This window comes from Rhinatrema bivittatum, chromosome 6, assembly GCF_901001135.1.
Source record: "Rhinatrema bivittatum chromosome 6, aRhiBiv1.1, whole genome shotgun sequence".
Taxonomy (NCBI): Eukaryota; Metazoa; Chordata; class Amphibia; order Gymnophiona; family Rhinatrematidae; genus Rhinatrema; species Rhinatrema bivittatum.
Window position 1 is genome coordinate 201,375,391 of NC_042620.1, and position 15,660 is coordinate 201,391,050.

A 15,660-nucleotide genomic window follows, 5' to 3' on the forward strand; every position below is an offset into this window, starting at 1 on the left:
TACTAGCCTGTACTTTATTATTGTGAACATAGGCTAGAGCCACAGTGAATGGGGTATTCTTTAAACTGTAGCTGTTGCAAAATCTTAAACCTTTAAAATCTAATAATTATTTCTGGACTGTTTTGCAGGCATTTGTCCTGACTGACTTAGATTATTGCAATTCAATATATATCGGAATGCCAAAAACCTTCACAAGAGCTCTCTAGGTGATTAAATAATCTTCACTCATCTGTTAATGTTAGAGACTGATGTATTGAATTTTTAAATTAATGAAGCATTTTTATTGGCTGCTAATTGATGATATTTTATTGACACTGTTGAACTGATAGGGGGAAGTTATAAGATGTGAAGGAAATATCTTGTTTATATTGTCTAACTGTACAAAATGTTTTATGTTAAAATGTTTGTAATCCACTATGTACAACACATTGAGAAATTACTACTTACCTGATAATTTCCTTTTCTTTAGGACAGTCAGAGGAATCCAGAACAACTGGGTTATGCACCTCTACCAGCAGATGGAGACAGAGCAAACTGACACCACCGTATATATACCCCTGCAGTGACATCAGCCTGCCAGTACTCTCTTCAAAAGCAACTGTGGATAGATTAGCAAAGCTTGATGAAAAACAGATAAACATTTTAATACTCAGCCAATAGGCAAAACTGAGCTCAGAAACTAGTCTAAGGATTGGACTAACACTTACCAGAATCCTTGCAGCAAGCAGCCATGGAGGAGGACCACATTACAATCATTCGGCAGCCAAGGGAGGGAAGCTGGATTAATCCGACTGTCCTAAAGAAAAGGAAATTATCAGGTAAGTAGTAATTTCTCATTTCTTAGCATCCAGTCAGATGAATCCAGAATAAGTGGGATGTAGCCAAACTACTTTTGAATAGGGCGGGAGGCTGCCCGCAGTCCAGTCAAAACTGCAGTTGCAAAGGCTGCATCCTCCTGGGCTTGCACATCCAGATGATAATATGTGGAAAAAGTGTGTAACAAGGACCACTTTGCAGCTTGGCAAATGTCAACAAGAGACAACAATTTCACTGCCTGAGCCCTAGTGGAATGAGCACTGACCTGACTAAGTAACGGCTTCCCAGAATCAACATCTGCAGCCGTGACTACCTCCTTAATCCAGTGAGCTATTGTAGCCTGCGAGGCTGGTTCTCCATCCCTAGTACCATCGTGAAGGACAAACAGGTAATCCATCTTCAATAACAGCTTAGTAACTTCCAGATACCTGGCAATATGTCTCTTGACATCCAAGGGCTTCAACAGATGATACTCCTTTACATTTCTCTCTCTGTCCAGAGAAGGCAGGGAGATGGACTGATTCAAGTGAAACTCAGTGACCACCTTTAGTAAAAAAGGAAGGAACAGTATGCAGCTGTACCACCCCTGGAGTCACCCAGAGGAAAGGCTCCCAGCAAGACAAGGCCTGCAGTTCAGATACCCTATGCATAGAACAAATTGCCATTAAAAACATCGTTTTCAAGGTTAGTAAGTCAAGGACAGAGTATGCGGCGGTCTAAACATAGGGCCTGCCAAAAAATCCAATACCAAATTAAGACTCCATAGGGGCATCAGAAACTGCAAAGGATGATGAAGATGTTTCACTCCTTTTAGGACCCAGTCACATCAGAATGAGCTGACAAGGAACATCCATTCACCTGACCACTGAAATAGATGAAAGCCGTTAATTGTACCTTTAAGCAATTGAGGACCAAGCCTTTATTCGAGCAATCTTGCAAAAATTTCAAAATGAACGGGATTGAGGATGAACTAGGAAGAGCACCTCAATCTTCATCCCAGGCCTCAAACACTTGCCAAACTCGCACATAGGCCAAGAAGTTGATAACTTTTTAGCTATTAGCAAGGTGGAAAACACTGCTGAGTATCCACATTTCCGCAAGCGAGCCCTTTCAAGGGCCATACTGGAAGACAAAATCGAGTTGGATCTTCATGAAGAACTGGTCCTTGTTGCAACAGGTTCCTGTACGTTGGAAGTTGAAGGGGCAAGTTCACTAGGAGCTGCCGCAGATTCACATACCACGGTGTCCTAGGCCAGTCTAGAGCAACCAAGAGCACCATCCCTCTGTGGCGTTCAATTTTTTTTTTAAATCAATCTGCCCAACATGAGCAATGGAGGAAAGGCATATAGCAACTTGTCTTCCAGCCATTTCTGCACTAGGATATTGATCCCCGATGACTTTGGATTCTTCTTGCAACTGAAGAATCATGGAACTTTCGCATTTTGAGAAGTTGCCAACAGGTCTAGGGATGGGAGAACCCAGTAATCCAGAATCAGTCGAAACACCTCATCCAACAATACCCTTTCTCCTGGGTCCAGACTTGCCCTACTGAGAAGTCTGCTCTTACATTGTCTTTTCCTGCTATGTGCAAGGCTGAGATCATCTGGAGATGCACTTCTGCCCAATCTTTAATTTGATCTATGTCCTGTAACACTTGATGACTCTTGAGTCCTCCCTGCTGATTGATGTTGGCCACAGTTGTTGCATTGTCTGCCAATATCTGTACCGCTTGACCCTGCAACCTGTTGCTGAACTACAAACATGCCAGCTAGACTGCCCCAGCTTCCAAATGATTGATGTTCCAGAGAGACTCTTCTGTATCCCAGCGCCCTTGCGCTGACAGCTCCTGACAGTGAGCTTCCCAAACATGGAGGCTTGCATCTGTCATCAGTACTAGCCAGTCTGGTGGTGCTAGGAAAATTCCCTTTAGATGATCTGGCTGTAGTCACCACTGCAGTTGGGAGGAGTCGTCCATCAGCAGGGGCTGCTGAATTGAATAGTCCAGAAACCGCGGGTTCCACCGAGACAACAGGGAGAGCTGAAGAGGACACATATGTGCTCTCGCTGATGGTACCACTTCCAGGGTTGCCACCATTAAACTAAGTACCTGCAGATGGGACCATACAGTTGGGCACAGAGTGTACATCAATAGACGTAGCTATGCCATCAACTTCTGAATATGAGCTTCTAGCAGGAAAACCTTGCCCTGTTTCATGTCGAACTGATCCCCAAGGAATTCCAATGGCTGAACAGGTGAAGACTGCTCATGGCCAGGTTCACCACCCAGCCGAGCTCCTGCAACAAGATCACCTTGTGGGTCACCAGGCAGCTCTCTTCCAGTGATTTGGATCGAATCAGCCAGTCATCCAAATACGGGTGTACTAGGATCCCATCCTTTCTCAATTCTGCTGCAACTACCATCATTACCTTGGAAAAGGTCCTGGGAGCGGTGACCAGACCAAAAGGCAGGGCCCAAAACTGATAATGGCATCTCAGAACCGTGAACCGCAGAAAATGTTAAGCTCTAGTCGAATGAGAATGTGAAGATACTCTCGGACAGATCCAAAGAGGTCAGAAATTCCCCTGACTGCACATTTACATTTATATTTTACATTTACTGGAATTTATGAATCAATTAACACTAAAAAAAAAAATAGGTCTAAGAGATGAACAAGAGCACAATCATAAAATAATAAAAATAACATCAATACAATATAAAAGTAAATACATAATAACATAATAAAAAATATAAGCGCACTCATAAAACAGATCAATACGAATAAAATGAATATAAAAGACAAGTGAAAATGCGTCACCCGCAGATGACAGTTGACACCTTTGAGATCCAGAATGTTATGAAAGGATCTCTCTTTCTTGGGCACAACAAAATAAATTGAATATCACCCCATATTTTCTTTGAGACATAGGCACCGGAATAACAGCCCTCAAACTGAGGGAGCCTTGCCAATGTATCCTCCACTACCTGCTTCTTCTGCGGGGAGTGGCTGGGAGAGCTCATGAATGCATCCCAAGGAATTCTGCAAAACTCCAGCGCATATGCTTCTTGTATCACCTCCAGGACCCATTGATCCAATGTGATTTCAACCCACCTCTGACAGAAGAGAGAGAGGCGTTCCCCTATCTCCTGTTCCTGGGGATGGGTCAGCAAACTTTCATTAGGAGGCTCAGGAGGCTCCACAACCCGAGTGCACACCCTCTCTGGGCTGTCTGGATCGAAAGAACTGAGACCTACCAAAAGGTCGAGTCTTCTGAAAGGTTGCTCCTCTTATAGGGTAGAAAACGCATGGCCTCTCACGCTAAAGGAGTGTGGTGTCTGCTTCTTACCTTCCAGTAACTGAAGAACGGGTGATTCACCCCAATTACTGGCCAGTTTCTCCAACTCGCTCCCAAACAAGAGTGAGCCTTTAATGGGCAATTTCGTTAGGTTAGCCTTGGAGGTTGCATCAGCCAATCAATTTCTCAACGATAAATGACGCCTGGCTGCTGTTGCCAAAGCCATTCTGGCTGAAGTGTGGACCAAATCGCAGTCTGCATCTGCCAAGAAAGTGGCCGCTGGCTCCATAACTGCCCTGGAATTCACCCCAGAGTCAACAACCTCTTGAGAGAGAAGTAAACAAGAGCGAGCCACCAGGGAACAACAAGAAGCTTTTTGCAAAGTCATTGCCACTGCTGCAAATGCCTGTTTAAGGATAGTTTAAATCCTATCATGCTCCTCCTTCCACAGGATTAGTGTTCTGCTCGGACACTGCACACACAAGTGCATCTAATTTTGGATACAAGGGGAACAGGCCTTCCAAATTCTAACCCCCTTTGAAACTAGCCTTTGGGGCATCCCATTCAAGATCAATCAATTCTTGAATGGCCTCTATCACTGCTTTTCACAAGGAAACCAAAATGGGATTTCTCTTTGGCTCAGACATGGAATCTGCTCCAGGAACCTTGAGCATTTTCAAGGTCTGGGAAAACAGAGCTGGTAGCTCATCTCTATGAAAGAACTGTCACATAGTCTTATATGGTTCTAGTCCAAGAGGAATTTCATCATCCTCAAAAGAGTCAGGAACAGCGTCATCATTTGTGCCATCTGGATCTCTATTGGACAATCCCACTCTAGGAGGACTTAACAGCAGGTCCAGGCAAGGTTCCTACTTGCAACTCTGCCCTGGGAACATTACTCAGGGCTGAGGACTGCACCTGAGGAAAAGGAAGTACCTGAGGCGCACTCACTGAGCCACTCTCCCCTGCTGACGAATCAGTTAGGGGAGGACCAAAATCATGTGCCCACCTGAATCATCTTTACTCAGATCTGCATCTGGCTGGAAAGAACCAGGCCTAGTGAAATCAGAGGAAGATACATCTCCCTGAGCCTCCATACAGCGCTGGCACAAGTCAGTGGGCATTCCTGACTTGAGATGCCTGAATATGATAGGCAGTACAAGAGAAAGGCGCTTAGGTTAGATATAGGCGCCATTAGACTGGCAGCATGCTGATCAGCGACCAAAGTCATGTGTTTACCTTTTTTTTTTTTTAAAGGACATCCAAAATTATAGGCATCCAAAAATTCTAGGCATCTACCTTAGGAGTCCAAAAATTAGGCGTCCAACCCTTAAGCGTCTCACACCTAGGTGTCCCAATGCCTAGGTATCCAAGACTTAGGTGTCCCTAGGATAGGCACCGTAAACCTTAAGCACACAAGTAAGCGGACGGCCACTTAAGGCACCGCTTAACTTGGACGCACAGACTACTAGGCCCACCTAAGCATTCAAAAACTGAACACACAACTTGGATGCATAGCTAGACGCACAAACCGAACCAACAATCCTGTACAGGGCAGCCTAAAGAAAGTGCGCAAAATGCCATTGAGGCCTACCATGCATCGTGCAGTGAAAAAGCCTCAGAGCGTGGTCTAGCCTACATATATACATATATACTGTGACATCAGTTTGCTCCGTCTCCATCTGCTGGTAGAGGTGCAAAGCCTACCTGGTATGGATTCATCTGACTGAGTGCTAATATCGGAATATAAATATGCTTAAAGAATTTAAAAAATAACACTTGTGAATTTGATTATCATAGATGTTTGATAAATGATAAAACCTTACATTGCCCTTTCCCTAACCCAGTGCTATATGAAGCAATATAGTCTTCATACACAGAAGAAGCTTTCCAAAAACATCCATTTCTGTGACCTTTTATTGACTCTCAATTACACATTTTCATACATTAAAGTGACTTTCTATGAGCCACTCTCCTATTTGGGTCTACCATAGCCACTGAATTGTATGGATTATTGATAATGAAGGTTTAATCCAAGTATGTTTTGTGAAACAGTCTGTGTAAAGGGAATTATGAAAATTCACTGATCATGCCATCATAAGAGCATCTATATTGAGTCATCAACAATAGAGCAGTTAGTGAAATCACAAGTGGCATAACAAACTGACATTACTACTCCAGTGCTAGCCTAAAATTAATGCGCCTATCTGCAACTGACAGTCCTTTGTAAATTAAGTAATTTTACAGTAAGTATGGGTCTAAAACTTATTGTCCAGTTAGAGGCTACTTTCACCTGGCTCGATAATGAACATCCTTGAATTCTGAGCATGGAAGTTCTCTTTAAATGGTGATCTGCAGTTACCTAGTGGCAGGATACCATATAGCACAATCAGCTGCTGGACATCTGAGAGGGATGGCATGGGTTCTATGTCCATCTGACGCAGTGTGGCCCCCAGATAGTTGTACTCGCCTGAAGGGGAAAAGCAGAAGTATCATGAGTGTTAAACAATGATATCCACTACTACCCTCCTGCCTTCAAATGGAATGTACTTTAATCATCATAATCTAATTCACTACTTCTGATTTACATATGAAAAAGACACTAAAAAAATAATCCAAGGGCACTGCATTAGTATTACAACAGATTAAGAGGGCTATTTTATTAAACTGTGTTTTTTTACCTGGTAAAATATAATGGAAATAATGCCACAATTTAGCTAACCCGACTGCATGCCGCATCATGGCAGACCCACATCCCAGGGCAGCCATCTTTTAAAGGGGCCAACTAGCTCCCATAAACTTACTTCAGGCCTGCTTCAAAAGTAAACCTGGTGGTCTAATTCATTGTTTCTGAACCCTGTCCTGGAGGCCCACCAAATCAGTCTGGTTTTCAGGATATCTGTAATGAATATGTACGAGATATATTTGCACACACTGGAGTGAATTTTCAAAGGAGTTATGCACGTAAAAGGAGCATATATTGAAAGGAATTTTCAAAACCCCATTTTTGCACATAAAGTCCAATCACACGTAAAACCTTTTAAAATTACATTCTTTGTCTCTCTAATGTATGCAAACAGGAATGCCAGCTTACCCAGAATAAAAAGCCATCAATCCGTGCCAAAGTAGACCACATTACGTCTACTCCTTTTCCTCATATTGAAGAGCTATGTTTTGTTATACTCCCTCTCCTCACTTCGAGGAACCTCGTTTTGTTATCCTGTCTTTTCTCAGCTGCCTTTCGTTACCCCCCTCTCCCAGTTTTGACTTCCCTGTTAAAATGTAATTTTCCAAACTTAACCTGTTTACTGTAAACCGACATGGTGTCCACAACTAATGCCGGTATATAAAAATGTTTAAATAAATAAAATAAATAAATAAATATATTTTGCACATATTTACTACAGATATCTTGAAAATCAAACCAGTTAGATATCACCTTAAGAATGAGATTGAAAAGCAAATTTGCTTATCTATACAAAGAGTTCTCCTTAAACAATAAGATGAATTAGTCATTATGTGTGGAGTCACATAATCTGACAATGCCAACACTGACCAAGATTTCAGAGCTCAGCAAAACCTTTCCTGAGCATGAACAGGAAGTCACATACACGTGCTGGTTTGTGAACTCCTCAGTCTCTTCTAGAGCTTAAGCTTTAGCGAGAAAGTCAACTCTCGAGGGAAGCAGGAAGGTATTAAGATTGCCTCATTCATCTCATGTCTACAAAGGCACTTGCATTCTCCATTGACAAGCAGGCATGAATTAGTTGTTAAACACAGGGAGTTCCAAGCTGAGAAGTGTACAGTGGAAGCACATACTTAAATAAACCCAGCCCCACTAAGTCACCAAGTTACTTAACGACAACCCAGTCCCACCAAATGGAGAGTGGACTACTAGGAGAAGATGCAGTGCAGAACTGCTTGTCTAAAATTCCTGTCTGCTCAGGACACACTATCCCAATACTAGTGGGACTTGAAGGTGTGAACATATGACCAATTACAGGTTTTAAAATATCTACAGCAGAAGTGGTCTTGAGTTAAGCAACTGAAGTCACCATGACTCTCACTTGATGACCCTTGACAGAGGCTGTAATCTGTTAGCCAGTAACACATAACAGTGAGCTATATGGTCCGCTAGCCAAAATGGACAGAGTTTGTTTGACAACTGTAATTTCCAATCTATTTGGATCAAAGAACATGAATATTTGAGAAGCTTAACAGTAAGGGTGATCAACATTTGGATCTCCTGGTCATTACCATCAACCTATTCATGCTTGATGATTATGATAATGACTTAGATGGCACTCCAAGGATACTGGCGACTGGTGTTGCTTTGAATTTGCCTGTTTTTCATTGAAATAGAGGCAGAAGGGGTCCTAGGGTCCTTCAACATGGATATGATAGCGTAATTCACCTGGACTCTGGTTTTCAATAGAAAAATACTTTTATTTTTTACATAAACAGAAAAGCAGTAAGAGTCTGATTACCTTAGCAGTTTCACATCAAAAGTCAGGCATTCAAAAATACAGTTTTGGCATAGTTACTAGAGCTTCCTCCCATTCTGTAGTTCCTAGCTCTTTCCTGAGCCTGGGCTTTTATTCTTTTCTGCTAGAAAATGCCCTGTGGCCTGGATTCCCATTCTATGTATTTAAGGAGGATCAGGCTAGATAACAGTTCCTAGTCTTTTAAGGTGTTCTGGGGATCTAGTCTATACACCCTCTCACATTCCCACCCTCTCAGCTTGGGTTGAGCACCAGCTTCTGTCAGTGATACAGTACTTGAAAGGAAGATGGCATTCTAATTTTCCTTTTGAACCCTATCATGGATCTGAAAAGTGAAAGGATGGAGAGCTAAGAACCACTACATTATTTGACCATTTGTCTCATTTCTGGCAATCCAGGACAGAGGTTGGTAGTTAGTCATGAGGGTGAACTTGCATGTGAGCAAACAATGTTGGAACGCTTCTAAGGCCCATTTTACTGTCAATGCTTCCTTCTCAACTATGGAGAAATGATAAAGGTGATCAGAGATTTCTAGTCCTCTTTTACTTGGTTCAAGACTGCTCCCAAACTCATTTCTGAGGCATCTGTGTGGACGATGAAAAGCCTTTAAGACCTGTTCTGAACAGAGGGCCTTCTTTAATGCTTGGAAGGTCTCTATGCCAGGATCTGACTCATTCGCTACCACCTGTACATGCTCCCATGAAGCTTAAGGGAACCATTATTTATTTGGACCCATCTAAAATTCCCAGGGTTACCCATCCCCATCCATTCTAAGGGGTCAATTAAGGGCTTCTCATTTTTCCTATAATACTACAGTGGCTTCTAGATGCCTGGAATACCCAACCTTTCCCTGGCAGCATAGCCATTGAGGTTGGGAGAATCTTGGTAGCCCTCAAATATAAGTCTAGGTTCCCTTGATGGAAGATCTCCAGAAATTAAAACAACTCTTATTCATGTACAGAGTTGGTTGATCCAGCCATGAGCTGGAACCACAGAGTCCCAAAGTATTGGAAATCATGCCCCAAGATGATCGGGTGCAAGATCCACTGAATATTCCCACTTCAAGGTTGTATCTATCCAGCAGGTGTTTTCAAAGAGATCTGTGTGATAAGGTACTGCCATTGGCCTCCGTTAATGCAAGCTAACATTACTGTATATTTATAGACAATCTGAATTTGCTTAACTAGTTCCCTCCAAATGATGGTTTTTATACTTTTGGAACTGACCATGGCCTGAGTAAGGACCCCATCCAGCTTAACTAGGACCATAAAGGTAGTACATAAGAACATAAGACTCACCATACTGGGTCAGATCAAAGGTCCATCAAACCCAGTATCCTGTTTCCAACAGAGGTCAATCCAGGTCACAAGTACCTAACAGGATCCCAAGGGGGATAGATAGATTTCATGCTGCTTATCCCAGGGATAAGCAGTGGATTTCCCTAAGTCCACCTTAAAAATTGTTAATGGACTTTTCCTTCAGGAACTTTCCAAACCTTTTTTAAACACAGCTACACTAATAGCTTTCATCTCAACATTTGGCAATGAAATACAAAACTTAATTATGTATTGAGTAAAAAAATATTTTCTCTTATTAGTTTTAAATGTATCACCTAGTAACTTAATTGTGTGTCCCCTAGTCTTTGTACTGTTTGAAAAAGTAAACAACTGATTAACATTTACTCATTCCACGCTACTCATTACTTTATAGGCCTCTATCATAATCTCCTCTCAGCTGTCTCTTCTCCAATTTGTAGTAAGTCCAGATCAAGAAATATCAACAAAGATACAAATGTGGAGTTTCATTAAGTTGACATCCATAACTTATTCCTCAGACTGGAACATTCCCTGGCAAAGTGGCCTCTCTTTTCATAGCAATAGATCCAAGACACATGGCGGTTATAAGTCCCAGGCTGGTCTTCTCTTAGGTCTGTGGTGGAAGCCTTGCTCTCCAGCTGCAGATGCTGGGATCTGAAGCTGCATAATTGCAAAACGCTAGCCAGTGTCGGCTTTATTGTATTGACTGGAACTACTTCTGGCTTTCTTACACCAACTGGAGTGATTTTCTGGGTTTACATTAAGTGGACTTACTTTATAAGTTCATCTTCTGGCATCTTCAAGTTTTGAAACAGTGAAGATATATGGATCACATATAAGATAAGTGACTGGTTGGAAATATTTGAAATTACATTCCAGCATTCAAGGATTGTGTTTTACATTGTGACTTTTTTCAAACATTGGTACTATATTTTGCCGTTCAATGATTGTATTTGATAAGAAAGCAGCTCCTTAGCTGGTTCCTTTCACCACCAGTGGTTCTAAGCAACAACATTTGTATATTAATGATTTAGTTTCACTTTAAGTAGACACTGGGCAAAAGAGTTTTGTAAATAATTATCTTAGTTCATTTTTATTAAAAAATCACAGATATAATTTTTCAATAAAATAGGTTTTATTAAAAGCAAGATTTTTCAAGAAAAAAACTTAAAGGAGGTGGAGGTTTTGGACCAATGATTATATGAACAAGTATGCTTTAAGTGAGCAATCACATGCATATTTAGACAGTAACTTTCAAATTGATGCACGTGCCCACATGTGTGCGCTTTTGTCGACGCGTGCACATGGATGCACCGATTTTATAATATATGCACATTTTATAATATGCCCACGCATACATGCATGTATGATTTTATATCGACACGTGTATGTGCGTGTGAATGCCTTGTGGAGCGCGTAAGGGGGGAATTTTAATGGGTACGAGCAGCAACGTATTAGGCCTATTTCCCAGTTCCCTCCCAGTTCACCCCAGTAAAGGAGCGAAATTCCTAAACACCCTACCTAACTTGCCTCCCTTTTACCCTGCTAGCCCTGACCCTTAAAACCTCACTGACTACCCTATTTCTTTTTAATTGCACTACTTACAAGCAGTCCATAACAGAAGCAAGTTAACGTGGTTGTGGGATACCGATGCACTTGTGAGTGTAACTGACTTGATGGTGCAGTTCCAGCCCACTCATGTCCATTCCCCATCTCTTTTTCCCAAAATATTTTTAATGCACGTACTGGGAGATACACGTGTGGCTGCAGGCCTTTTAAAATCCGTTGGGCCCAGGCGCTTCCAAGTCATGCACGTATCTCCTGGCTTGGCCACGCATAGGTTTTTAAACTCTACCTGTTAATGTCTGAGGTCTTTTCCTCCTTGTCACCAATCACCCTTTTTTGTTATTAAGCAAGATCGAATATTACATTGGTGGAGACCTTTTGTTTTTTGTATGCTTTTTTCTCCCCTTTTACCTCTTATTTGCAATGATATTTCATAGATTGAGGCATGGCCCACACATGGAGCAGTGTGTTCAGCTATAGTACTAAACATGTAAATACTTTACTGCAAGATCCATCATTGCTACATAGAAATGTTACATCTGTAATTAGTGTTCAATAGTCAGATCTTTTGATGTTGTACAAAAGAAGCACTCATACAGAATATCATGATGCAACATTAATAAAATGCTGGAAGTCAGAAAGAACACAAATTATATGATGATCAAAGTTTTGAGTTTGCTGGAACAGTATTTTCAGTAAGTGCTCCTTAGACCTAATGGTCTTTATCATTGAGACTACCAGCAATCAAATAATTTGCTCAAAAAATATTTAGATGACAAAGTAATATTTATTAAATTTGGAAACATCCACAGATCTATTCAACTCAAATTTTGAGGATTTACAAAAGACTGTTGATTGATTCAGAAATGATGTTAGGAAACATAAGCTGGCTAAATTGTTCTATCTATCCCTGGAGCAGACCAGATTTCAGGAAGAATAACAAACATGTTTCTTTCGATATTTCATCATTCTCTGATGATTTTGCAGAAGGGGAAGATCCTTCATGGCCCCACTCAGACAGTCTTTTTTAGAATCTGGAACAAGAGCAAGGAGAAGAGCATGGGGTAACTGGAGGAATGAGAGATCTAACTCTCCGCCTCAGAAACAATGGACACAATCAACCACTCAGAACAACAGCTGATTTAAGCAGTAATTAATTTGACTAATCGAACAATTTTTGAAATTGAAAAATCTGTTTTATCAAAAGGCATGGCATTTGTTCCTGCTGTCCTCTATGATCCCTTTCAGTTTAGACTTGATTTTGAGCATTTCGTCAGGTAACTATCTATCAAATTGTTTTTTTCTCAACAGATTAACAGAAGAATGTCTACTTCAATTGTAAAAAGTCATTCGAGTTGGGTTCTACCGGATCCATTACACTCCCTCATTCCCACGTTAAATCAATGGTTTTACATGATGTAGAAATGTTAGAAAAGGAAAAGAAAAAGAGCACCTATTGTTCGGACAATTTATCAACATTAGAAAGGAATGCACTGGTGAGGCTTAAGAATGACATTTCTAGTGTCATAAAGCCAACAGATAAAGTTGGGTCAATTATGGTGTTGAACCATTCTGACTATCAGGCAGAGTTTGTTGGACAGCTTCAAGACACATCTAGTATAATGTCCTTACAAATCCCATTGTAGCTTTACAAAATGTGATTAAAAGCAATTGCAGAAGAGCTTTCAATGAGGCTTAACTAACCAAGAATATAATTTTCTCAGTCCTAAATTTCCAAAGGTACCAACCTTCTACATATTCCCTAAAGTACACAAACATTCTCAAAAGCCTCCTGGAACTGATTATTTCTGCCAATGATTCTTTATTAGAGAGGCTTTCAGTTTAAGCTGATCAGTTTAAAAAACATTTGGGGCGGATTTTAACAAAAGTACACCAGATTTTATAAGATACGCGCGTAGCCGCGCGTATCTTATAAAATCCGGGGTCGGTGCGCGCAAGGGGGTGCACATTTGTGCAACCTGCGCGCGCCGAGCCCAGCGCGGCCTGCCTGTTCCCTCCGAGGCTGCTCCGATTTCGGGAACTTTTCTTCGCCCTCCCCCCACCTTCTCCTCCCTTCCCCTACCTAACCCCCCCCCCCCCGGCCCTATCTAAACCCCCCCTTACCTTTGAGCGCATCGCCGGCAGCCCCACTCCGTCCTCCGGTCCCGGGGGTGTGGTCCGGAGGCCTTGACCACGCCCCCTGGCCAGCGCCACGCCCCCGGGCCTGCCCCCGAAACGCTGCAGAACGCCCCCGAACACGCCCCCTCCCTCCCCATTTCGAAAGCCCCGGGACTTACGCGCATCCCAGGGCTTTACGCGCGCCGGCGGCCTATGCAAAATGGGGTAGATTTTTAAAAACTGCGCGATCACGTACTTTTGTTTGCACAGCAGGTGCAACCAAAAGTACGCTGGATTTTATAAGATACGGGCATAGCCGTGCGTATCCTCTAAAATCCTGGATCGGCGCGCGCAAGCCTGCCTCCGTTCCCTCCAAGGGCGCTCCGAAATCGGAGCGGCCTCGGAGGGAACTCTCTTTCGACCTCCCCTCACCTTCACCTCCCTTCCTCTACCTAACCCACCCCACCGGCCCTATCTAAACCCCCCCTTGCCTTTGTCCGTAGATTTACGCCTGCGAGAAGCAGACGTAAATCTACGCGCGCCAGCGGACTGCTGGCGTGCCGTGCTCCGACCCGGGGGCTGGTCCGAAGGCCTGGACCACGCCCCCGGGCCGGTGCCACGCCCCGGTCCCGCCCCCAAAATGCCACGCCCTGCCCCGAAACACCGCATCATCGGGTCCCGCCCCCTGACACGCCCCCGACATGACCCCTTCCAAAAACCCCGGGACCTACGCGCGTCCCGGGGCTCTGCGCGCACCGGCAGCCTATGGAAAATAGGCGCGCTGGCGCGCAAAGCCCTGCTCGCGTAAATCCTCCCGGATTTACGCGAGCAGGGCTTTTAAAATCCGCCCGAATAGGCGCGCTGGCGCGCAGGGGTTTTAAAATCCACCCCCTTGTCTTTAAGATCAATTCTTATATCAGAGATATGACATTTTTTACAGGTCATTGAAGGTTTGGAAATGGATTGCCCACATTTTCATCTTTTTACAATGGATGTGAAATCCTCAGGATGATGCTCTGTCATTAAAAATGTTTTGTAGTACCCCATATTATACCTACTAGTTTTATCTTTCAACTTGCTACCATTGCCTTAACAAATATTTTTTTTATATATTTGAAGGCATTTGCAAGCAACAAATTTCAGGGACAGTGATGGGTGTCACCATAGCCCCATCACTTGCAAACCTATTTATGTCAGAATTTGAGGGCATTTGGGTTCAACATTCTCCTTTCATAAAGTCCATCATTTTGTGGATTTTTTTTTTATTATGGTCTGGCTCTGTCACATATGTTTAATCATTTCTACACTGGATAAGTAACTGTTATGAGCACATTCAGTTCTCAGAGACTCATAATTTCTTTTCAGTTTTCTTTTTGGATTTCAACATCAGAAAAAATAGTGACGGCAATTTGAAGATATCACTGTTCTCCAAACCTACTGATTGGAATACATTTTTGCATCATTCCAGCTTTTACCCACCACATTTAAAACAAATCTGTCCTTACTCACAATTTTTAAGAATTAAAAGAAGTTGTTCAGATCTTGGCGAGTTTAAGAATCAATCAAAGGTTTTGTTTGAAAAACTGTTGCAAAGAGGATATCCTCATAAATGTTTGATAAAATCATATAAACGTGCTTTGTTCTTAAACAGGGAGCTGTTATTATCTACCTGGAGTCATTTTGAGCCTGATGATGAGGCTCTTAACTTTGTTGCACAATGCTCTTCCAATATGCTTAGGATTATGAAGATCATGAATAAACGTTTTTCAATTTTGCAGCTTCATCCATGCTTTAGAGAACAAAGAATAAGAGTATCATAAACAAGATCTAGAAATGTAAAGGAACATGTTTCTCTGGCAATGTTACCTTCGCTGCAAGCTTCTGCTCAGTGAACAATCACAGGTGATTTATTAAAAGGTCACTATAAGTGTGGATCGTGTTCTATCTGTGCCAACACTCATCATACCAAAGCTTTTATTAATCCTGTAGACAAATGCAAATATACATTGAAATTTTTTACAACATTATGTAGTATATTTAGACGAAAA

The 15,660-nt window shown here is 42.2% G+C and overlaps 1 protein-coding gene across 1 annotated transcript in view; it reads right to left on the reverse strand.

Annotated features, from left to right (window-relative positions):
- The window catches only part of IQCA1 (IQ motif containing with AAA domain 1), a 645,805-nt gene that overhangs the window by 119,779 nt on the left and 510,366 nt on the right, over nucleotides 1-15,660 (reverse strand). Inside the window, exon 14 of the mRNA XM_029606410.1 lies at nucleotides 6,473-6,580. Within this exon, the coding sequence (XP_029462270.1) occupies nucleotides 6,473-6,580 (108 nt within the window). The remainder of the gene's footprint in view (nucleotides 1-6,472; nucleotides 6,581-15,660) is intronic.